The sequence below is a fragment of the Aspergillus flavus genome, chromosome 4 (genome assembly GCF_009017415.1).
Source record: "Aspergillus flavus chromosome 4, complete sequence".
Classification (NCBI taxonomy): domain Eukaryota; kingdom Fungi; phylum Ascomycota; class Eurotiomycetes; order Eurotiales; family Aspergillaceae; genus Aspergillus; species Aspergillus flavus.
The window spans coordinates 2564350-2587751 of record NC_092405.1 but is presented as its reverse complement, the minus strand read 5'-3'; the positions used below and the strand labels follow the sequence as shown (position 1 = coordinate 2587751).

General features: G+C 47.2%; 7 protein-coding genes across 7 annotated transcripts; 5 read left to right on the top strand and 2 right to left on the bottom strand.

The window, feature by feature from the left end:
* Positions 1-97: 97 nt before the first annotated feature.
* Positions 98-855, bottom strand: F9C07_2232730 (uncharacterized protein; the record flags this gene model as incomplete). Its single annotated transcript, XM_041292049.1, has 2 exons — positions 98-235; positions 298-855. 2 exons carry the CDS (start codon positions 853-855, stop codon positions 98-100), a joined length of 696 nt encoding a protein of 231 aa, XP_041146358.1.
* A 2150-nt stretch (positions 856-3005) lies between these two features.
* F9C07_4102 (putative ribonuclease H) lies at positions 3006-4358 on the top strand (the record flags this gene model as incomplete). Its single annotated transcript, XM_071511172.1, has 3 exons — positions 3006-3213; positions 3274-3862; positions 3929-4358. 3 exons carry the CDS (start codon positions 3006-3008, stop codon positions 4356-4358), a joined length of 1227 nt encoding a protein of 408 aa, XP_071366486.1.
* Positions 4359-4845: 487 nt separating this feature from the next.
* On the top strand, positions 4846-8339 carry F9C07_2283602 (putative Na/H antiporter). The gene is made up of 5 exons (XM_041292045.2): positions 4846-5513; positions 5563-6236; positions 6294-6376; positions 6431-6839; positions 6898-8339. The coding sequence occupies exons 1-5, from the start codon at positions 5396-5398 to the stop codon at positions 7249-7251; spliced, it is 1638 nt and encodes a 545-aa protein (XP_041146356.2). The 5' UTR covers positions 4846-5395; the 3' UTR covers positions 7252-8339.
* A 384-nt stretch (positions 8340-8723) lies between these two features.
* On the bottom strand, positions 8724-12237 carry F9C07_2202923 (uncharacterized protein; the record flags this gene model as incomplete). The annotated part of the gene is made up of 5 exons (XM_071509547.1): positions 8724-10032; positions 10089-10195; positions 10255-11040; positions 11073-11620; positions 12087-12237. 5 exons carry the CDS (start codon positions 12235-12237, stop codon positions 8724-8726), a joined length of 2901 nt encoding a protein of 966 aa, XP_071366485.1.
* Positions 12238-12361: 124 nt separating this feature from the next.
* Positions 12362-14631, top strand: F9C07_4098 (putative RING finger domain protein; the record flags this gene model as incomplete). Its single annotated transcript, XM_041292043.1, has 2 exons — positions 12362-12616; positions 12691-14631. The coding sequence occupies 2 exons, from the start codon at positions 12362-12364 to the stop codon at positions 14629-14631; spliced, it is 2196 nt and encodes a 731-aa protein (XP_041146354.1).
* A 1009-nt stretch (positions 14632-15640) lies between these two features.
* Positions 15641-19482, top strand: F9C07_4097 (c-24(28) sterol reductase; the record flags this gene model as incomplete). Its single annotated transcript, XM_071511171.1, has 8 exons — positions 15641-16680; positions 16742-17073; positions 17139-17360; positions 18430-18513; positions 18562-18713; positions 18782-19033; positions 19143-19254; positions 19328-19482. The coding sequence occupies 8 exons, from the start codon at positions 15641-15643 to the stop codon at positions 19480-19482; spliced, it is 2349 nt and encodes a 782-aa protein (XP_071366484.1).
* Positions 19483-21839: 2357 nt separating this feature from the next.
* F9C07_2232724 (chitin synthase III catalytic subunit) lies at positions 21840-23140 on the top strand (the record flags this gene model as incomplete). The annotated part of the gene is made up of 7 exons (XM_071509917.1): positions 21840-21869; positions 21939-21974; positions 22062-22158; positions 22221-22308; positions 22373-22466; positions 22527-22860; positions 22923-23140. The coding sequence occupies 7 exons, from the start codon at positions 21840-21842 to the stop codon at positions 23138-23140; spliced, it is 897 nt and encodes a 298-aa protein (XP_071366483.1).
* Between the last annotated feature and the right edge of the window lie 262 nt (positions 23141-23402).

Sequence of the window (23402 nt, the reverse complement as noted above, 5' to 3'; positions counted from 1 at the left end):
TTTCCCCATCTCAGTCAGAATCAAAACATGGCCGCATGATAGGTTCAACAAGGCTTTCCCTACATTATCTCACCTTCAGCAGAAGAGCTGATCAAAGTCACGAATCGATAAACAACTGCTCATCGTGCTCAGGAGATGCATTAAAGTCAGGTGAGTTAGAGTCATGCAGAAAATCAGAAAAGAACTTGTCGGTGTCCTCAGTCGCCTCCAAGTACGCATTTGGAAGCATATATGCCTAGCCCAATGTTAGTGTTGGCCAGGTTTTGAGCTGTGTGAGCTTCCTCTTGGACCACATACCTCGACATCTCTGAGCATCTTGCGACGTTCAAGGTCAGCAATATCGCGAATCGTATCAGCTACTTCGGTATTGTTCAGAAACATGGCAACATGAACAAACATATCCTCGAAAGGAGAGATAAAAAGACCCGGCCCATATTTGACCAGAGCATTGACGACAAAAGTCGTTCCAATATAGCAGGCCATGAGGAAAACTCCACGGAACAGCGCCTCGTCTTGGAGCTGGTCATTAAGACCCATCTCCAGTAAAGCTCGTACAACAGTCGATCTACCCTGACGGATAGCGTACATGAGCTCTAGCATCCCGGTCTCTTGGATATTCACATGGGCCAAAAGACATTTGACAATGCTCACTCGGTTCAGCAAGTCAGCGACGTCAAGCGCAGAATAGCCAGCGTAGCTAACGGCATCGCAATCTGCTCCCATCGCAAGCAATTCAGTAACCCGCTCAGCATCATCCAGTAAGCAGACAACGTGCAACTCGCGTGTAATATTGAAGGAGGTCCTTGTTGGGCGAGGTGGGTAGGAGTAAGTAGGCTCTGCAGTGGTGCCATTCATTTTGTCCACGGTTTTCTCAGTCACTGCGCATAGGCTACCCTGTTAGGATGCGGTGTCCTTCATCTGACAACGCGGTATGTTATATATGACTTTCAACATGGGGCAGTATTAGAGGAGGCGGGCCAAGCTTACCTGCTGCTCTTTAGTTCTGTTGCAGTTCTGGGATTAAAGGTCCAAAGCTGACTTCGTACACCAGAATTCTCTTGATATTTTACATACCCCTTCTAAATCATGACTGTTTGGAGACAGCCTTGCAAAGAAGCTAGTTAGGGACGTTTTCCCAGGCACTTATCCCTGATACCCCGTTTCAATGGTGAGACAAACAGATGATAGAATCGCACGTTATCGGTGATGTATATGCAGAATGTTGTCAGTTGTTGAGGACCGGGAGATTGTCATTTTAAAAAAGGATCAGAAAGCATCTCCAATGGCGCGATTAGAGGCTGGTAGGGGTGTTGACCGATTTCCAAGGTTAGCACTATGGGCTGGGTGTTCACTTCCATTCACTCATTCACTGGGACCGCTCTTCAATTACACCTTGTGTTGAGAAGATTAGCTTACTATACCACTGTCAATTGGGGCAGAGGAGGTCTTTTAGAGGGCGTCTTCGTCTTCCTTTTAGTGCTAAGAGCGCTGATAAAGTAGACGAAGTTATATACACTAGGTAGCATGAGCCCGATCCTAGGCAGACAGAGTAAGATAGAGAAACTCGGTAGGTAACACTGAGCTAAAGCCAGGCTATTTCTATGGTTTTTTGTTGACACGGAATTGAATCGGGTGTTATTTGTGCAGATACCGTGAATATAAGCAAAGCTAGTCAAAGTGAAAGAAACTTATCTTACCCTGCATGGCTCAGGTATACAGAATTTCTATTCTTCATGATTATAGTGTCTCAGTGACTGCCGACTGGCTATGTTATACTGTCCTGTATCAGCACGGCTAATAATTGACCTTAAACACCATGTGGCTAAACATCCCCCAGTCCAGCTTGTTGCGTTGAAACCGTGAACAACAGAGTGGATATGACTTCAAGGTTGACTATGAGACATTAAGCTAGCTAGCTAAGGTAGCGAGAATATAGACGTACTACGTCAGCTAGACATACATAACTTTGGGAAGAAGCCCGCTTCGATTCATAAAGTGAAAGCCCCCCAGTGCTCAAGAGTTGTTTGAGTCTTAGTGAGTCTTCGGTATCAACCTCGAAATGTAGTTAGCCTTGTTAGTTTCATAGTACATGTTTGGCTCCCGCAGCAAAAGCAATCTCGATAGTTGCGGGCATTGTTCATATCGCGTCCTGATCGCTGCGCGTGTCAACCTTGGATAATGTTTTTCTAAACTGGGGGATAACCATAAAGATCGCGACTGCGGTTGGGAATGACAAACCGTGGATAACCGGTATAGCGGGGGTCGAAACAATCGAGTTCATTTATCTCTTCTGAAAGTATTTGAAGAGCTGGGCTCAGACCATACGGTGTGGCATAGCAGTGTGTGGGTGTATATATATATATTTTTTATATACGATAGCATTATATATTCACGAACGAGTAGAGTTGGAAACTTACGCTGCAGTTTAGTTGGCTTAAGAATGACTTCAATTTGAAATTTAAATGCTTAATTCAGCAAATTGGACGACAGGAAATGAGGTGGTTTTTTATGAATCAAAAGGAGAGAGAAAAAAAAAAAAAAAAGATCAAGAGCTGGTCAAACAAAACAATACCCATATGAGAATTATTTATGGTTCCCCTCTTCCTTTCCCTTCACCCCCTCCTGCTCCTGCTCCTCCTTGTCTCGGCGATCATCCTCCTTCCCCAAAGCCCGCACCACTTCCTAACCCCAACAACATCAGAGTCTCAGCGTGTTCCAGCCCACGAGACTGCCTAGGGTTCATTCAAGTTTAAAGTCAATATACGTATCCTTTCAATACGGGCTTCAGTTGGGCTTGCCTGGTAGCTCCGAACTTGGGACACTCAAGTTCCATTTGGAGCTGCAGGCCGAGAATTTGCATTCCAACTTTGAACTCCACCGACTCACGAAGCTTGACAACGCTGCCAAGAATTTTCTATTCACACCTACCTCCTCGGCCTGGACCAGCAGCCAGACCTCTATTACGGAAAACTTCCCTTTCAACTCCTGCTGGCCGGCGCAACGTGATGACGAACGCTACTCCATCCCCTCCTCCCGGTCCTGCCACAAAACCGTCTCCGAGTGTACAATCGACTCCGACATCCACAGCTGGTACCAAGCGCAAACGAGGATCCGCAGGGAAATATTACGCGGTCAAGGCGGGATATCAACCTGGGGTTTACTATGCATGGAATGACTGCTTGACCCAGGTAACCGGGTACAAAGGTGCAGTGTGTAAGGGACTCTATACCGCGTTGATATGATGTGCGGGTGCCCGACTAACGGAGGCTCCAGTTCAAGCATTCTCGACGTTAGAAGAGGCAAATGCATTCCTTACAGGCTCAAAACTACCGCCAGCGCCGGGCGCCACTACTTCCAGCACAGAACCTAGTCGATTTTACGGCATACAGCGTGGGCGAGTACCCGGTGTTTATACCGACTGGGCAAAAGCTCAGGAGCAGATCAAGGGATTCGCACGACCGCGTTATAAGAAGTTTTCCACAAAGGAAGAGGCCGAAGCCTTTGTAAAACTGGGTCAAGCCAATGGTGCTTCGTTCGCTGGGAACACTTCAGAGATACAGAAACTCCCTGGAGCACCCGGGATATTGAGCGACGTACCAAAGGACGAGCAAGGCTCCCCCATAGAGCCAGGGGATGGCCCATTGCCTCCCGGGGCAGAGGATGGGTTCGACCCAAACGTACTTTTGGACCCAAAATCAGGAAAGGTGGTCTATAAAACGAAGGAGCAGAAAAGTGTAACAAAGACGAAGGCAACTGGTCCTCCCGGGATGTTGCGAATTTATACGGATGGTAGTTCGCTGAAGAATGGCAGAGCGCTTGCGTCGGCGGGAGTTGGCGTTTATTTCGGACCCGGGGACAACAGGTTTGTTACTCTTTTGTCGCCACCATTTCTATTGGTTGTCACCTTACTGACGCTGCTTTTCCCCAGCAGAAATGTCTCGGAGCCCCTGAAAGGTAGCCGTCAGACGAACCAGCGTGCAGAACTGACAGCTATCCTTCGAGCTCTTGACATAGCTCCACGTCATCGAGATGTGACAATCTTCACAGATAGTCAGTATGCGATAAAATGTGTGACGGTGTGGTATGTCAAATGGCAGCGCAATAAGTGGCTTACGTCGGATAACAAACCGGTTGAGAACAAGGACTTAGTCGAATCAATTCGTGTCAAAATCGAGGAGCGGGATGAGCTTAAAGTTAAGACACTATTCGAGTGGGTTAAGGGGCACAATTCGGACCCGGGAAATGAGGCAGCTGACCGTCTGGCTGTTAATGGAGCGCAACGGGGGGTATCTGAAAAGGCAGCAGCTATGGAAGCGGCCAAGAATATCCCCGATGAAATATTTGACGATGATATCTAACTCGATAACGCCTTTTTAACCCTCCGTTTCTTGGCCTATACTTCGCCACCTCGTTTCCCTTCACTCTTTACTCTTCTTCTTCTTCTTCTTCTTCTTCTTCTTCCTTTTTTTTTTTTTTTTTTTTCTTTTTTTTCTTCCCCTTCTCAGATGATGATGACTATGATGCTTTGTTGTCTGTCCTTAAAGGAGTCAGGGCTCTTTTTATCTTGTGTCTTTATGAAAGTGGTCTGGGAACTGACATACCACCATGATGATATCCTGGGATGGAAATACATTATCGAATCCAATGAGAGAAATAATAATCGATAAAATTGATCACATAATCTCACGTACGACTAGGAGAAATAATAATCGATAAAATTGATCACATAATTCTCACGTACGACTAGTAGTACGTACTACTTAGTAGAATTACCGGCCAGTCTGCTAGGCTATTTATCTACTTCCCGTTAGGGTAAAGTCGAGCAAGTCACAAGAACAAGCTCCGGCCCCGATTTAAATTTAATCGTCCCCAGATTTAATCTATTATCAATTGATTTCGTCTTTTGATTTTGGTCCCCTCTCCACCTCTGTGATCCCCCACGTTGAAAATACTTCGTACCGGCCTTCGGCTTTAGCACTTCTTCGTGTACACCTCCTTTTTTACCTCGAGAGAAGCTGTCTTGCTCTCTCTCTCTCTGTGTGTGTGGTGTCACTGAACCTGTCAAGTCTCGGCCGCACCCCAGCATTCCTGTTTGAGTTCCCGAGTGTAGACGTGCAGACGTCTCAGATGACAGTGATTCCTACAGTCAGGCAGATCTATACTATGGTTGAATAACATATGCTTGCAATTTTATCAATCCAAGACAGCGCCTTTTATCTCTGGGCATCAAAACTAAGGATTTTCCATCATTTGGCTTGTGACTCTGACAAACATTGAAGAGAACTTTTGAGGCCCTTAGGTAGACGCACCTACGGATTTGCTGTTGCGCTATCGTGAAGCTACATTCCAGACAACCCGTGACTAAAGGATCTCACAAGCTTCTGGAAGGGGAATCATGCCGACCCTTGCGTTGATCAACTTCAACATTGTCTGCGCCACGTTGGGTGGGTTTATCTCGGTCTTTGGCTTAGTTTCCTACTTGTTCAAGGAGAGATTTTATTTGTCTGAAGCATGTTCGTTACCCTCTGTATAGATTACCGCCAACGCCACTGACAACGACAGTAATCTCATTATTGGCTGGGATTATCTTCTCTCCACATGCAGCCAATTTTATAAGACCTAAGGAATATGCGCTCGGCTCAGAACAAAATCTGGAGGAGATTACAATGTACTTCACCAGACTAGTTCTTGGGGTTCAGTTGGTACTTGCCGGGGTCCAACTTCCTAAACGCTACCTGCAACTAGAATGGAAAAGCCTATCATTACTGCTGGGGCCTGGCATGGCTGCCATGTGGCTATGTAGCAGTCTTGTCATTTGGGCCATGATCCCTAACTTTCAGTTTCTACACGCTCTCATAATTGGCGCATGTGTAACTCCAACTGACCCGGTACTTTCCAACTCAATTGTAAAAGGTAAGTTCGCGGACAAGAATGTCCCTCGGCCACTTCAAAGGATCATTGTTGCTGAATCAGGGGCCAATGATGGCCTTGGATATCCTTTTCTATTTTTTGCTATGTATCTGCTCAAATACACGGGCATGGGAGGCGCCGGGTATAGCGGAGGCGCCGGGAAAGCCATGGGACTGTGGTTCTACGAAACCTGGGCTTACACAGTGATATTAAGCGTTGTATATGGGATCACTGTCGGCTGGGTTTCTAGAGAATTGCTTCACTGGGCAGAAGAGAAGCGCTATGTCGACCGCGAGAGTTTCCTCGTCTTTGCTATCGCCCTTGCAGTAAGTAAGTCTACCCCTGGAAGCACCCTGCAATTACTGACGCAGCGTTGACTATAGCTTTTTATTGTGGGTACCTGCGGCATGATTGGAACAGACGACCTTCTGGCTTGCTTTGTAGCAGGTAATGTTTTTACTCAGGAGTAACGGCCCTTCCCTCTTTCTACTATGGCTCTTCATGATGCTGATTTCGATAGTGACTGGTTCCGCCTCGAAACGATGGACGATTCACTGCAACCAACCATTGATATGCTTTTGAATTTGGCCATATTTATGTGGTTCGGTGCCGTCTGCCCATGGTCCTCCTTCCTGAACAACAATATTATCCCAATCTATCGCTTGATCTTCTTGGGAGTCCTGATCCTTCTCGTTCGCCGGATGCCGATCATCTTCGCAATGCACAAGTATATCGGCCAAATCGAGCACCTTCTTCAAGCAGCCTTCGTTGGATTTTTCGGTCCCATTGGCGTCGGTGCCATCTTCTATCTATCGGTCTGCCGAGAGTTCTTACAAGGTATCATCGTTGATGGCAAAGTCCGTGATGATGCACAGAAGGTTTCCGAGGCTGTTGATGTTGTCGTCTGGTTCTTAGTCATCTGCAGCATTGTAAACCGCACCTTAACCTTTCAACCCTTGTTGAGCCTAGTTTCTAACGGACATACAGGTTGTGCATGGTCTTTCTATACCGTTGGTGAAAGCGGGGTATCATCTGCCGCGGACCATCTCCCACGCACTCAGTGTTGGTTCCACGCCCGAGGCAGAGCCGGTGCCGATCGCGAATGTACAGCATACCCACAGCACTGCAACACAAGACAACAGTCAAGGACGTAAACGGCCCGGCGCACCTCGGTCTACGACGTTGCAGATAGGCCGGTCCGTCGCAAGAGCACAATTGACGGATCAACAGCAACTAGGTACAAAACATGAAGGAGAACCCGAAAGACCCGTGAACTTGGTAATGCAAGAACCTGGCAATGAGGCTACCTCAGGCGGCAATACGCTGGGAGGTACGGAGTAGTAGCCGTTGATTCACTAGTGCCAATGTGATGTGTGATGGCCGCGGAAACTGATCTGCCGATACATTCAACATGGATGGGCCTTTATTCCGTTGCTGCTATTGTTCAAGACATGTCAATCGCACACTCTTTGGGTAAGGGGAGGTCTACTCTGGTGCATTTTTACAATTCTTGTATATTTTGAAGGTCATATAGTACAGTGGAGATTTTGTACTCCACATCATATATGGGTACTGTGACCCTTGCTATTGTGCCTGGACGATTATAGATTGGCGACAAGCACCTCTACGATTATCCAGAGACGAACAAGTCTTAGGATATTGTCATGATCTCAGTATGTGAATGGCTCAGAACAGTAAACTTTTGTTCAGTTATAACAAAAAGGTCTTTTCATTGGAAGATCACGACACGACTATGATGGGTCAAATGTAGAAATAATACTTGATATTCCCTAGGGAAACGCTTTTGGTCATCGTAAAACTCCATCCCATCCCTCCTTTTTCTCTCTCTACACCGCCATGATATCCTGCACTTCACCGCTAACATGACCCCACCATACCTCGTCATTAAAGAACATAAGGAATGATAGCGAGATGATGGAGATAGATAAATCGGAGGGAAAGTAGAAAGAATAAAAAGGAGTCAAATAGACATCGACAAGGTTGGTTCGTTCCATAAGAACCAGTAAATGCTAGGATCTTGTTTCGTTGCAGCATCGTCCGAATTCCCGTTTCCGGACGGAGCAGCCGACCACGTCAAATCACATCAGACAACCACCCACCCTCGATCGACTTGTCTATTGTAAAGGAAATTCATGCAGTCGTTATAACCCCATCCCACGCCCACACGTCAGAAACCCACGTGCATCCGAGAAGCAAACCAAGGGCTATGCGAGGAAATTGGGTATATATCAGCGCAACATTCCACCAGATACAACACCGCAATTACAGACTCAAGCAGAACAAGGAAGATGAATCGGTAGGTGGGAATATCATCACATACAGAATTGGAAGAAGATGCAAGAGGAAGTGGAGGACGTTCAGCTTAAGTTGCAAAACACTAGGCAGCAAGAAAGAGGGGGGGGGGGGGGGTACAAAAAGAAAAACAAAATTAAGCAATCAGTTGAAAAGCTGCAAAGATGATCCGAATTACCAATGATGACAGGCTTTAGGCCCTTTAGTGGTCGGTCATCTTTGTAAGCGTGTGTGGTTTCGGACAAGTAGTCGGTCGCCGAGATCGCTACAACAAGCAACCGACACAAAATGTCAACTGAGATACTCTGATGAGTGATAATCCATACCAAATGGAGAGTGCCATCAGGCATAATTGGTATAATCAAACGTAGAACAATCTGCTACAGCAGATAATAAGGTAGGAGCAGTGTATTTAGGTCGAGAATTCCTTGAAAGTGGCCTTTTGCTTTTATCTTTTAGTAAGAGATTGTCGAGATTTCCTCCTATGCGCTCCTCATAAATCATGCAATGCGCTCGTAGAACAGCAGGTATGCAACCTTATTGTCCTTGGACCCGTATCGTCCAATTGGAGTCCTAGTCCCGGAAGGTGCTTTAGACGTCGCTGGAGCTCCATTGGTAACTGCTGAAGTGGATTTTTTGCTTGTGTGATTACCGGAGCCTGTTCCATTGACCTGACTCCAACCTCTCTCATTATCAGACTGGTCCAAATCATCAATTTGCTCATAGATATTCGTGTTGGTGTCGCGCTTATGCTGTTCAAGAGCTGCCGCAAGCACCTTGGGGTCTTCTTCGCCACCGGCTTCCGCAACATCCTCGCTTCTGACACGGCGAATGACAGTGTCATCAAGGCGAATCCATTCACGACCATCTTGGCGACGGACATCGACAGTATAATGGCCACCACTTGCGTTCTTGCCGTGGTGGTAGATGACGCCAATGAGTCGGTACTTGGGCAGTCCACCCTGGGCCATCATGATATTGCGCCTGTTAGGAGGTAATACTTCGCGAGGGATCTCCAAGTCAAGAGGATATCCAACTTTCTTCCAGATTTTTTGGGTCCCTCTGGTAACGCTATCGTACTGGAAGCGTTTGAGGTGAAGAATAAGAACGGGTGGTAGATTCTCAATGAAGATCTGTTTCGTTGCTGTGACATTCGGGCCGCGCGAGGAGTTGAAATCTCCTTGAATACTCTCCGGTTTTGTCAGCCCCTTGAGAGCATCGACAATGTTATTGATCTCAGGTGAACCAATATCCAACTGTAAGGGTTGGTAAGGCTCCAAGGTTACAGAAGTCTTGTTCCCAGGTACTTTGAATTCAGACCGGATTTGCCCACCGAATATCCTCATGATAGGTGATTCATAAGACATGTGACCAGAAGATCTTGTAACCGCAGGTTTCTGCTTATGACCAACCTCTAACCACCCATCACCAGACTCGTCATCAGCTGCAGATGGCTCTTCGCTCAGAGATGCTGCACCATCAGTCTTCGTCGATGGCGCATCCTTTGCGGCACGAGCACATTCTTCGTGCATTTCCTCCAAAAGGAAGCCCAAGAACTCTTGAGCATCTTGTTGATGTCCTCGCTGTATGTTTGGATAATTAGTCAACTGAGCATATATTGGCTGAATTAATAAGGAAGAGCGTACGCGCATGTCTCGAAAGCGTGGCAACTGCCGAATCACCTGATAAACAAATTCTGGGATAAACGCATCTCCATATTGCTCAAGTTCATTGGGTTTCAACCTTAACCTCAACTGTTCCTCAGAATGAGCAGCGTCAATAACACGAAACTCTTTCATAAACATAATCCTAGCAAATTACAAGTTAGTATCAATCCTCGGGCAAACAAATATAGTGATACTAACAAAGCATCAATCATTGGGAAGTCACTCTGGAAACTATGTGATGCTCGCCGGCCAATATGATCCAAGAACTGATAAAAAGGTACACAAGAAACCAAAATTTGGAGAACCTGTTGTGTCCAAAAAGTCAGTGAGCTTTCACACGTTTGCAGTAATTGTCGTAACATACAGAGTTCATATAGCACATATTCCCGGTATTCACAAGTCCCCTGGGCTCAAGAAACGCAGTCTTGTCGCTATACTGGGAGACATCATCTCCCATGTTCACCAATACATCTGCAAGAGATTCACTCTTATGTTTTACCACGCCGTTTGATACAGCAGATGAGGCACCGGTGACGCCTGCACTTTTCGATTGATTCTTGGCTCGAACTAGGTCCGCCCAGGACTTTGGAGCTGTACGAACAGGGGAGGGTGGTTTCGGTGAACCTTCCGAAGTAGTACTCTCTCCCTGTTCTATTGGGCGCTCGGTAGAAGTATCTTCAGCTGTCCTACTTGCGATATTGGCAACTGCTCCGGGCGATTTTCGTGTTTCTGACGAGCGGCTGGCATCATCTTTCGTTTCCTGTCGCGGAGCGCCAGGACCCGGGACAACGGGGACAACAGGAACTACAGGAATTGCTGGCTTTGATCCTTTGGATTGCGACTGAGGACGGACAGAAGATTGAACAGCCGAAGCCGGGGTGGTGGGCTGTGTGGAATTCGCGACCGATGGTGCAACAGACAGTGTTGGTGTTTGAGGTTCGGACGGAGTCTGAGTATGCGGCTCTACATACTTCGTCGCACCTTGTCTTCCATCATGGCCGTCCTGCTGGGTGTCCTTTGCCGGCAGTTCAACCGAAACAGAAGACTGAAGGGCGCGGCTTTTTCGGCGTCTGCGGGAAACTCTGGCGGGGAACGGACGGTCTGGAACAGAGAGCCAAGGGAGCTGAAAATGTTGGTCAGAAATTGAGGACTATGCTATAGGAGGCGCTTCAAAAAGCTTACCGGCGCACGGAAAGGCTTGACGGGGGTGGAAACCGTGGGAGCAACCGTGGGAGCATTCTCGGGGGCTGAAGCGGAAGGCGAAGACATAATAGGGCTAGTCGTGGGGTGGATGGGAAGGACGGCAGGAGATTGCATTGGCATATTTATCGGAGCGGGCGCTGGTCCAACAGGAGACATAGTGGACTGGAGTGGAGTTGAAGTCCTGGCGTGCATGGGGAGCGATGGGGGTGGGATAGGAGCCGGAGCCATAGCAGGTTGAGGAGGATAGGTGGAGACATACATCGGTGCATACGGCGGCTGAAATGGGCGTGGATGCGGCTGCATTTGAGGGTAAGGAGGGAACCAGTGAGGATATTGCTGTGTATAAGCGGGGGGAAGATGGCCGTTCATGTGAGGATATCCCATGTACGCGGGAGGAGAGCGCATATTGGGGGGGCCTGTAGAGTAAGGAATGTCCTGCTGCCGCCGGGGAGTAGGCATGGGTGGCTGCCCATGGGGCATCGCGGGCAGATGAGGGTTCATCATGTCTAGGCACGTCGGGAAGTCGCCTGGACTATTCAGCCACGCGTTGCCTCAATGGGAGCCATACGATGTAAGACGGGGGAACCAAGATGATGGGGCTTTTTTTCACCCGTCTATGCAGCCATCCTATCTTCCAGGCCGGTGACCGTGAGTTAGGATTGAAAATCGTCGGCTAAAGCTTGGCGCTGGTAGTCCTGTGGAGGCCTGAAGGACTCATCAGTTGGGAGATGCGCGATTGATTAAAGGAGAGGAGAGTGAGAGACACCAACCTGATGCAGGACACTTCCTAACAATCAAGTTATAATTGACTATACCTCAGACAGATACCCGAGGAACCAGCAATAGGAGAGGGAGGGGAGGGGAGGCGAACTAGACTCGCGGCAAGCAGAACAACGGGGAAGGATGCGTTGGAGCTGAGATGAGATGATGTTTTTTTGGGTGGGCGGCACGTGCCTGAGGCTCCAGTTATATGCCGCCAAGAAAATGACATACTCGCCCCTCCTCGAGATTGTCCCTCTCTCTCTCGTTCTTTAGGAGAAGGATCGGGAACCCTGGTGCTTCTCCTCGCCTGGTGCTGCCCCTCGGGGTTCTCACTGTGATGATTCTGCCCATCCTTATCTTGCATTATTTCATATCTTGACATTGTGAGTCTGCTGCGTCGACGGCAAAGGCTCAATTCTGCCGCGCTATCCTTCCAATCACTGCTTTCCACTCTCCTCCCCACCGTAGGAGAAGGGCATCTTATTGAATCGGAGTGGAAGGAAGAAATGTCGTCCAACTTTGGCCAGACATCAACCCCTTCGAAGGCAGTCAACATCCCGAATCAGTCAGGATCTACGACATACCACTCCCCTTCCTCGATTGATAGCGGTTCTCAACGACGCGCGGGAGGCTCTGGTAGTTTCGGAGCAGGCTTGACATCGAGGAATACAAACACTCCGAGAAGCAACCAGTCCCGGAAAAGTCAACATAAGCGACAAAGGCGCCCTCGTTTACTAGATGATGAAGAGTATAGCGAGTCTGTGGGTTATCCCTAACTCATTTACACACCTTTCACCGTTGATCCAAGCGAGTTAACTAGCATGATAATATACAGGCCATCATGAGATCGACAAACAGCCGAAAGGGACAAACGTCCATCACTCATCTAATGAATTTCTCTCTCCCCCCTCGTCCTCAGTATCAACCTCCACCGCGGAACATTCGTCGATATGCGTCATGGGGGTTAGGGTCCGGACACCATGCCATGGACAAAGCTCGTTACGTCCATGCGAACTACCGGTTTATTGTGACATCGAACCGAGGCTACCATGCACAGGCAGCCAACGCTGACGTCCACCTGGACTGGGATTCTGTACTTCAGGTTTTAGTCTCGGCTCAGACTCAGTCTGCCAGCTGTCCAATCTGCTTATCTACTCCAGTAGCACCTCGAATGGCTCGTTGCGGCCATATATTTTGCCTTCCTTGCCTTATCAGATATATGCACTCGACCGATGAAGAAAACTCGCTGCCTGAGAAGAAGCCACGATGGAAAAAATGCCCTATTTGTTGGGACACGATATATATTACGGAAACACGCCCCGTACGATGGTTTCGTGGTCAAGAAGGTGACCTACCTTTTGAGGGTGGCGACGTTGTTTTGAGGCTCGTGAAAAGAGAACCAAGGAGCACTCTGGCACTGCCCCGTGACGGTGCTGAAAGTATCGGGCCGGATGAGGATATCCCATGGTACCATGCCGCTGAGGTTGCTGATTATGCTCGTATTATGAAAGGAGGCGAAGACTACATGGTCGGCCAATATGACAGTGAGATAGAAGACCTCCGCCGCCAAGAAGCAGAAGATGAGGTCCTGTTCGGCGACGAGACAACATGGACGCAAAAAGCGATTGCAGCCATCAATGACGCCAAAACAAAGGTGAAGGGAATTGGTAACCCGCCAGGTATCTCGCAGCAGCCTACAGCGATCAACATACCAAAGGATTCCAGTCTTGCTCAGTCACCGACTGATGAGGTTGCGATAATTTACAAATCACAGCACGATTCTAAATCCGGACAAGTCACCTCGACTGAGCAGCCGGCGCAACCAGATGCCAGCCCAGATGTGGCAACTTCTATGCCAGGCATATATAGTGAAACAGATCGTATGACACAGGCGTTGAATCTTGTCAATATCAACTCTGTACCTGCGGCGAAAGCCAAACAGAGAGATCCTGGCACTGGTCGGGTTTCAGCGTCGTCTGATCACCCATTCTACTTTTATCAAGCACTACCCCATTTCTATCTCTCGCCTCTTGACATCCGCATTCTAAAGACTGCATTCGGCGATTATTCATCGTTCCCTGCGACCATCCTTCCTCGCGTTGAACACATATCCACTGGTCATATCGTTGACGATGAGCTCAGAAAGCGGGTTAAATATCTCGGTCATCTCCCACAAGGGTGTGAAGTAAACTTTCTCGAATGTGACTGGCGGGATGTGGTTGGGCCAGAGATCTTAGAGCGCTTTGCGGCCGAAACGGCGAGGAGAAGAAAGAGAAATAGGGAGAAAGAGGCTCGCGAAGAAAAAGACCGGGTTCGTGCTCAGAAGGAGGATGAGAAACATTGGGCTGCCGTTCGTCGCAATAGGAGGTCAAGCATTAGCGTTACTGACCCTTTGTTCTTTGATCACGACTTCCAACCCTTAACGGGCGGTGCTTCAGGCCCTGGCCCCTCAAATTTTGGTTCTTCTACATCGCCTCCCGAATCCTCACATCCTGGAGCTGCTGATTCGTCATCAACCAGTCCTCCAGGCGTTCGCACCGTGTGGGGGACAGCCGCTGTTCCAACACTCGCCCAGCAAGCAGGTTCACCTCTAGGGGCTGCTCCTCGCGATGGTTGGCTTGAGGGGTGGGAGGAGGAGTTGTTTGCCCAACAGGAGCACGAATTGCTGGCTCAAGCCGCTACAAATGAAAATAACCCTTCCACTTCCGGTGGCGGAAAGAAGAAAAAGAACAAGAAGATCACACTCATGTCGACTAACATTCAAAGAGGCGCCTGAAGGGAAACCCCCAATGGTTGGCTCTTCTATACTGTATTCCATGCCTTTTCTTCCCTCTTTGCACTTTCCTTCTTACTGCCGATTCACCTATTGGTTTAGCCTTTGGACATGTTATGTTCTGCTTAAAGGAGTGTAGGCAGGAGGAGACAACGATAGGAGTCTGACGGTCGGTTATACTGTGAAAGGTATACATATTGAATTATTAACCTAGAATATGTTATGGGCAAGCATTTTTTTTTTCTGATATATAGCGCGGACACCTTGTTATAGAAAGACATTGTTAGGTAATTGTGGTATCCTTTTTCTTGACAGAATTCCTCTGCCACGCGAATTAATCAGTATTATATACCCAGACCCAGCATCCGCTGTATTGTGTGCATCTATTCGAATGGTAATTTATCCAGATATTGAAGTTGGGGCGTGAGCACTGAAGGAACCTGATGCACATAGGTACTACTAGCTATGTATTCCGCAGCTAGAGCTCAAAAATTATCGTGAAGGCGTTGAACCAAGTCTTGGTGAAAGTAGTCTCGAAAGGTGCTAGGTAGTACCTTTAGTGGTAGAGGTCCATAGACTAGGCTAGTGCTAAGGCACCTTATGGGGACGCTATAAGGACGATGAATGGCCGAAAATCTTACCCGACAAGGTAATTAAACTAAGGTACGGAGTAATGAATTGTTGTTCAAAACATTCTCCTTCTCCCTGACTCTGGCTTTTCCCACCATCTTTATATTTTCACCCAATTGCTTTGTCTCAACAACTCCAAATTATTCTATATCATTCTAATCCTCATATGGTTCCAATATCATGACCGTCACGCGCTCTCAGACGGGGAAAACACCCAAGTAAGTAACATTTTTTTGCTGTTGAAAGGGGATGCGGAAACAGACAAGAGGACTTGCCACAGTCTCTACTTTTCGCCGCGTGTCTCTATGTTTTCAGTGCTTCCAAAATGCGTGCGCATCGATACGAACAGCCTTATTGATCAATTGGTTTCATTACCAGGAAAATGGAGCGTCCCGGTTTCATTGAGACCCCAGGTCGTCGGGTTACTCGCAGCAGCGCTGTGGCATCAGAGACAAACACGGACGACACATCCGACTCCGCGGTCGACATGGTGAGGGGATCTAAATCTGTGACTCGTAGACGCACCTCCGGAAAGACAAAGACTGAAGACATTTTGGAGGAGGAAGCGAAAACAGTTGCGACTAACGGACACACCATCTCCACGGAGAAGAAACCTCGGATTGTCGACGGTTGGGAAGAGGGCAAGGATCCCAAAGTTGATTACAGTGGACACTTTGAATTTGGTGGCTCCTGGGGTGTATTGTCTATGATGATCGGGTTTCCAATGCTAATGTATTACATGTGGATTGGTGCCGTCTATTACGATGGAAAGTTCCCTCGTGCCTCGGAAGGACAGAGCACGTTAGCTTTCATCGCGCACCTAGCCAACTTAGTCTACGTGGGTGCCTTCCCTTCTATCAAGGCATGGACTATCTACTGGGTGTTTTTCCTTTTCGAGGGCGCTTGCTACTTGCTCCTACCGGGCATCACTGTTATGGGCCGCCCTCTGCCGCACCTCGGAGGAAAGCAACTGCCATATTATTGCTCTGCGGTCTGGTCTTTTTACACAAGTATCTTGCTGGCTTTGACACTACACTTCACCGGAATTTTCAAACTATATACTATTATCGACGAGTTTGGCTCTCTAATGAGTGTCGCCATCATCTCCGGATTTCTGGTGTCTTTTGTTGCATACTTCTCAGCTTTGGCACGTGGAGCTCAACATCGTATGACAGGTTATCCCATCTATGACTTCTTCATGGGCGCCGAACTCAATCCCCGGATGTTCGGCATCTTGGATTTCAAGATGTTCTTTGAAGTCCGCCTCCCTTGGTATATCCTCCTTTTTGTCACTATGGGCGCTGCGGCCAGACAATACGAAGTCTACGGCTACGTCTCTGGAGAGGTAGGGTTTCTTTTGATGGCGCATTTCCTATACGCAAATGCCTGCTCCAAGGGCGAGGAGTGCATAGTGTCAACCTGGTAAGTCATGATTCTGCTAGCCGCGAAGAAAACGATTCTTAGCCGGTTAACACTAGGACAGGGATATGTACTATGAAAAATGGGGTTTCATGCTAATTTTCTGGAATCTTGCCGGCGTGCCCTTAAGCTACTGCCATTGCACGATCTACCTTGCCAACCATGACCCGGCCACCTATCATTGGAACCGCTACTTCTTGACATTCCTCTATATTGCATATCTCTTCGTATATTGGGTTTGGGATACTACCAACAGTCAGAAGAACCGTTATCGTCAGCAGGAGCGCGGAACTATGGTCTTCCGAAATACGTTCCCGCAGCTTCCATGGCAAACATTGGAAAACCCCAAGACCATCACGGCTGAAGATGGCTCCAAGATCTTGGTGGATGGTTGGTGTAAGTTAACTATATTCCTATACTTGAGTACCAATGGCAGATGAATTGAGCTGACACGTGCACAGACGGCAAAGCCCGTAAGATCCACTACACTTGCGATCTTTTCTTTGCGTTGAACTGGGGTCTTATCACTGGCTTCAAAAGCCCATTCCCCTGGTTCTACCCTGTTTTCTTTGCATGCATGATCTCTCACCGTGCTTTGCGAGATATCCAGCGCTGTCGCAACAAATACGGTGAAGCCTGGTTAGAGTATGAAAGACGAGTCCCTTATCTTTTCATTCCCGTAAGTTCAATCTCACTAAATCACTGGCCGTGGAATATGCGGACTGATCTATTATAAAGTACGTGTTTTGAGAAAACAGCCGTACATGCAAAATGTCAACTAGCTGCCTTACTAGTGGACACGTTTAGAAAGGCTACACTTATGACGGTCCACCTAGAGTATTCCAAGTTCTATGTGGATTGGATGAGTATGTTTCTTTATTACTCACAAGCCGACTCTGCTGAGCATTCCTCTCATGGTGATTGTGCAGAGCCTGAGCATCCACTTCGATTCCCCGATCAATGAGTTCTTTTTAATCTTGATTCAGATTTTAATGTGTATCTTTCGATGTAAATTATTGGTTTCTTTTGGGACACGTGCTTTATCAACTTGCTCCATTTCTTTATTAATATCTAATCTCGAGGAAAAAAATGATGTACAACACGTGGGCTGGTTTTTGGAACTGGCGTTATACATGATAGCCTTGGTCGCAGGGCAGGAGGCGGAGTCCAATCGATATATTAGGTATATTGGAATTAATCGAGCAATTTACGCACAGCAGCATACGTATGTCGGCATTGACCAGAAGCATATTATTAATAGATTGGCTCTTGATGTATTCTTGGCTCCCGGATGGTCTCTTCTTCCAGTCTAATGTATCAAATCTAAAGATAACTCCCAAGTATATTCGAAACCACGGGCATTTTACATTCTCTAACCAAGCTGATTATTTTGATTGCAAGCAGCTCATCCTGCATCTCTAGTCACATGACTAGGGTCCTCGATCTTATCGGACAATCTTCCCCGCAGGCCCGCAGCTAACTAATTGAAAGCTAAATTCTCATTAAGTCTCCCAGCCCATACCTATCAATCAATCAATCACTGTAACCGCAAATCATCGTACGATTTATATACCGTCTCAGGTAGATATGTTGATTCAAGAGTCTTTCCACGATGTGCCAACCAAGGCAGATGGGAATGGAACCATGCGTGAGGCACCAATTTATCTATTCATCTTTGAGCTTGCAGGCTCAGATGGGGTCTTTTCATTGAGGATTAGAGGTCACCTAGCTAACATGGCGGTGACTATGAAGGCATCTATGTATTCCATCCCACTATCCCTGGATATCCTAAGGCCCGATTCCCTGGCGTAGTGGTATTCAGTGAGATCTATCAAGGTATTTCGTCATTCTCTCCCCAACTTTTCAGTGTCCTAACATCTATAGTGACTGGGCCTGTTTCACGGTTTGCTAGGCAAATCGCTGGTCAAGGATATATTTGTGCTGCTCCCTCTACTTATCACGAATTCACCGGTCCAGAGCCATTGGAATACAATGCCGAGGACACGGATAAAGGGAACAAATGGAAAGTCAGCAAGGTATAATAATATTTAACATTTTGGAAATCTAAGAGACCTGACAGAGAAGTTCTCTGACAAGTATATAGAAATTAGCTGCGTACGATGAGGACGCATCACTGTGTGTCGACTATCTCTTGTCACTGCCCACATGCACTGGTCGTGTGGGCGCGACGGGTATGTGCCTTGGTGGCCATCTTGCGTATCGCTGTGCGTTAGATAGTCGAGTAAAGGCGGCAGTGTGTTACTTTGCAACAGACATCCACAGCAAGACCCTTGCTGCCGGTAAAAACGATGATAGCTTAGCTAGAGCAGAGGATATCAAAGGAGAATTGATAATGGTAAGTCTTTCCTGTTCTATATGAAACTACTTGTCTCGAATGGCTCTCGGCAACTTGGTCCTTTCGCTCAAGAAAACCCATCTGTGCAATAGTCTAACGGAAGTGCTAGATCTTCGGAAAAAACGATAACCATGTCCCCCCGGAAGGAAGAGACCTAATTCGTAAAACACTTCAAGACAAGGGGGTCTTGTTTAGCTTTTACGAGGTGGCTTGGGCTCAACGTACGTTACACATTATATTAAGAGAGATAATAACACCTTTGAAATTGGTCCGACTGACATTATCATCCGATAGACGCTTTTATTCGTGATGAACTGAGCAAGGGGCGATATGACCCCGCCATCACCAAGGTTTGTTTCGAGATGCTACTCGAGCTGTTTGGACGGACTCTGAAACTGGACCTGGGTGAGCACGATGGCCGGGAATTGGAGATCGAGGATGTGTGTTGAAAAGCTCGTACGACCTGTAGAACCGCAGGGATAGGTAGTGGTTGCGTATGAATTGGACGATTGCCACTGAAGACTCCATGATTGACCCTCGACTCTAAACCTTGTCAGGCTTCTGAAATGGTTGAAAATATCCTCATATAAGGAACACCTCCGCAAGAAAATTCGTGATCATAACGTATGAGGGTCTAAGTGAAGCAAGGGATGACCTAGTTCCAAGAAAGTAAAACAGCAGTCAAGTAACTGAGTAAGTCCAAGACAGAATAGCTACGATATACACTGCTGTGCAATACAGCCTGACACATTTTGGAATCATGCATTGTGTCTTACAGAAGTTGTGGTTTGACTCCATTGTGTGCGTGGCTGGGTTGCTCTCGCGGGTAGGTACATAGCTAATGCAGAATTATCTGATGTCTCAGGGCAATATGTACCCCAAAAGTTATTGCAGAACATAAACCATTCGTGTTTACTAACTTTTGAGATTCTTTCCTTGCCTATACCGGATTATATCGGCATCGAGGTGGAGAAATAGAGTTTTTTGTTTCAACAAGGGAACCAGAAATTATTCACTACTATACTCGGTAATAAGGTTAAATCCATTGATGTATGCACAATTGACCCAACTCGAGTACACTGAAGACTAGGAATACTACTAGTAAATACTGACTCTGCTGATAGCAATACATCCTTAGGGATGAAGTATACGTCGTCTCTGTGTATCTCCGTCATTTGATCTGTACTGAGGAAAGAAAGAAAAAAAGAAAAAGGGAGGGGCGGGAGTCAGAATCGGAAGGAGAGAAGGTGGATTATCCCTTGGCTGAGATGTCACAGTGGCGCGCAGTGGCTTGTGGTGATAAGTTCCCTTTCATGGAATCGTTTCAGACTCGCACAGAACCGAGAGCTGTGGTTCCAAGGTTACCAGTCGGTTTTGTATTTTCCCAATCTTGACATATTAATATGGTCCGAAGAGCTCGCTGTCTTTTCTTTACATCCTGTACTATATCCGAGATACGGCCAAGTTTTCAAAGATGCCTTAGTAGTTACCTGGGAGTAGTAGTTGAAGATACTTACCTAGGTATGTACTACTGTTAGTAAGTGCCTAAGGTAACAAACAAACATTTCCAACAATCAATGGTTGCACGGCAAAGTTCTTATTGGCAGAGAAACCCGTCGAGTTGAGTTCCTTAAAGTTCAGGCAACCAATATCCCAGAAATAGAAACTGGGGAAATGGACCCAAGGGAACCTTACCCGAGTTCAGGGACAACCCAAACTATTAACCATGGGTGAACCACATCCGATCTATATGTAAGGGTGGAATGGGACAAGTTTAAGATCTAAATACTTCATCCACCACTGTGAATTCGATCTGAACAGACTGAATCCAACCATCAACTGATGATCATGGGTTAACCAGCCTCACCAGCCTCGCGTGGTATCCCTGACTGACAGGAAGCCCAGCCAACCATCTTCCACTTCCGACGTTCCTGAGTTGCATCTTTGCTGCAGGGTTAAATTTTTCTTTTTTCTTTTTCATTTAAGTAATCCTTCTCAAATCGGCAAAGAATAAAGTATTAAATTAGTTGGCTGGCCATTGGGTTTGCCCACTTTTCCATCCACTAGGTCTCGGGTCTAGTCCTAAGGCGAGACGAACCGTCATTCTTTAGTGCGCTTTAGCCGTTTTGCGCCTATGAGAATTGTTGGTTAAGAGTTACCACCTTCCTCTTCCTGCTACAGCACGTTCATACCTTAGCTGTTTTTCTTTTTCTTTTTCTCTTTCTCTATTTTTCCCTCCCCCTCTTTCGACTTCCAGGACCAACACCGCCATCGTCTTTTTTCCCTCCCTCCAACATCCTTCTACATTTTTCTTTCGGCCTGTTCAAAACCTTCTCTTTGTACATAAATGCAGTATACATCGGTCCCACACACAGTACATACGTCGCCGGCTCTCTCACTTGCCCCAGTATCTTGTTAATTTGCTCGGCCTCGCCGTCATTTACTTCCTAATTTGTCCATCTCTCCACCGGTCTCGTCACGCTGCAGAAGTCGATTGACATACAATTTGACGTGTCAATACTCCGGAACATTTTCCTATTAATTCGTGAAATCTTTTGCCCCTCACTCAAGAGACGAAAGGCGTTGACGAGTCCGAATAAAATCAATAAACGATAATCGTCAGCAACCATACCGCTTGTTCTGCGCCTCAGATCTGCGCCGGACCGATCGTAACGGTCCTCAGCGGGTCCGAGGAAATCGACCAATTTAAGCCCCTACACTACCACGCCACCAGCACCACTCCGCGCCCACTTTCTCTTGCTACTACACATCTCGCATGATCTCTCATTTGAACGCTCTCTGAACCATGGGCTCGACGCAATTTGGGAAGTTCCACGTGAGTTCCCGACAAACGCAAATGCCGGCTCCGGAAGTATGCTGACCGCCGATTCTCCATCCATTTCAGGACTTCTGTCGAGATTCTACATTACCAGTCTGCAATGTATGTGAAGCGACTTTTCCCTTGCTTTATAACGTTACACCTATTCAATGGGCAGGGTTGTCGTTAACTTATCGATCCTCTGTCTAGCTTTTCGTTGACAAGAACCAACCCCCTAATGCTGCCTTTGGTGGTTGTCCGCTCACAGGCATTACCCTTAGCGGTAATCGAAATCTGGGAAATCTGGGTATGAGATAATGATAAAGCCCATGCCGGATGATTATGCGATCGCAGTCTAATACGTTGTAGGCTCTATCTTACTTGCCTTCATTGCCATCCTGACATCGCTTTTGCTGCTATGGAGATCTGAGCGAAAACAGGCAGCAGTCGGGAGAAGGTACACAGTGAAATTGAACCAAAACAAAGACAATGGGCAGCAACTAATCTGGGGTATATCATAGAGAGATACAGCTGTTCTTACTCGGCTTCATCATTATCGAAATCTGCGAAATCTTTAGCGTTGGTGCTTTCCCTCTCGACGCAGCGGTCCGGAAAGTATGCTAGGATTTCTTTGCCCAACCATAACCAGTTCGGAATTCTAACGGTCACATGCAGGGATTTTCTGCAGCGCACATCGCCGCGATCACCGCTACATGTTGGGTACTGTTGTTAAACGCCTTGGTGGGCTACCAATTTCTCGATGATGGCACGCCTGCGTCGCTCGGTCTCATCTCAGCATCCGCCTTGGTTTTCTTCATTGGCACTGGCTATATTGCTTTGGATACGGGGTTCAACTGGACCGGCGAGTTCAAGCCTGACCCGTCAACCGAGTACCGAAACATTGCTCTCTATGTGCTGTACCAACTTTTCCCACTCGTTTGTCTGGTGGTATTCTTCGTTTTGGAGGCCGTGTTGGTGATTCGAATACTGGGCGAGTCCCGCCCAATGCGTATGTTCCCCATTTTAACCCTTCCGCAATGTTAGGTAACCATTCTCTGACATCAAAAAAAGTTTACTTATGTGGTGCTGGCTTGCTCTTTGCTATTGGTCAGATTTTCGAATATGTCATCAGCACCCACCTCTGTCAGGCCACGAACGGGAAGATCAACGGTGCATTGTTCGAGACTCTGTTCACCCTCCTATCAGTAGCTATGATATGGATCTTTTGGAGCAGTATCACCGAAGACGACTGGCCCATGCCAACGGCACCATCCGGTGGATACAACTAGACGATTCATCTGCTTGTTCGTTCACTTGCTCAGACCTAACTTCCGCTTTCCTTTACCCCATACTGCTCCACGTCGATCGTTGACCGACTTAGTATTAAAACCAGCTCACGATCCTTACCTCCGAACGCTCGATGCCTGTACTCAACTCCTGAAGTCCTGCTTTTGATGCCTTTAACGGAGTCTCACAGAGAGACCTGTTTTGATACCATGCTGATACTCTGATCTATATTTTTATGCTTCATGATATTGTTTGACGTGCCTC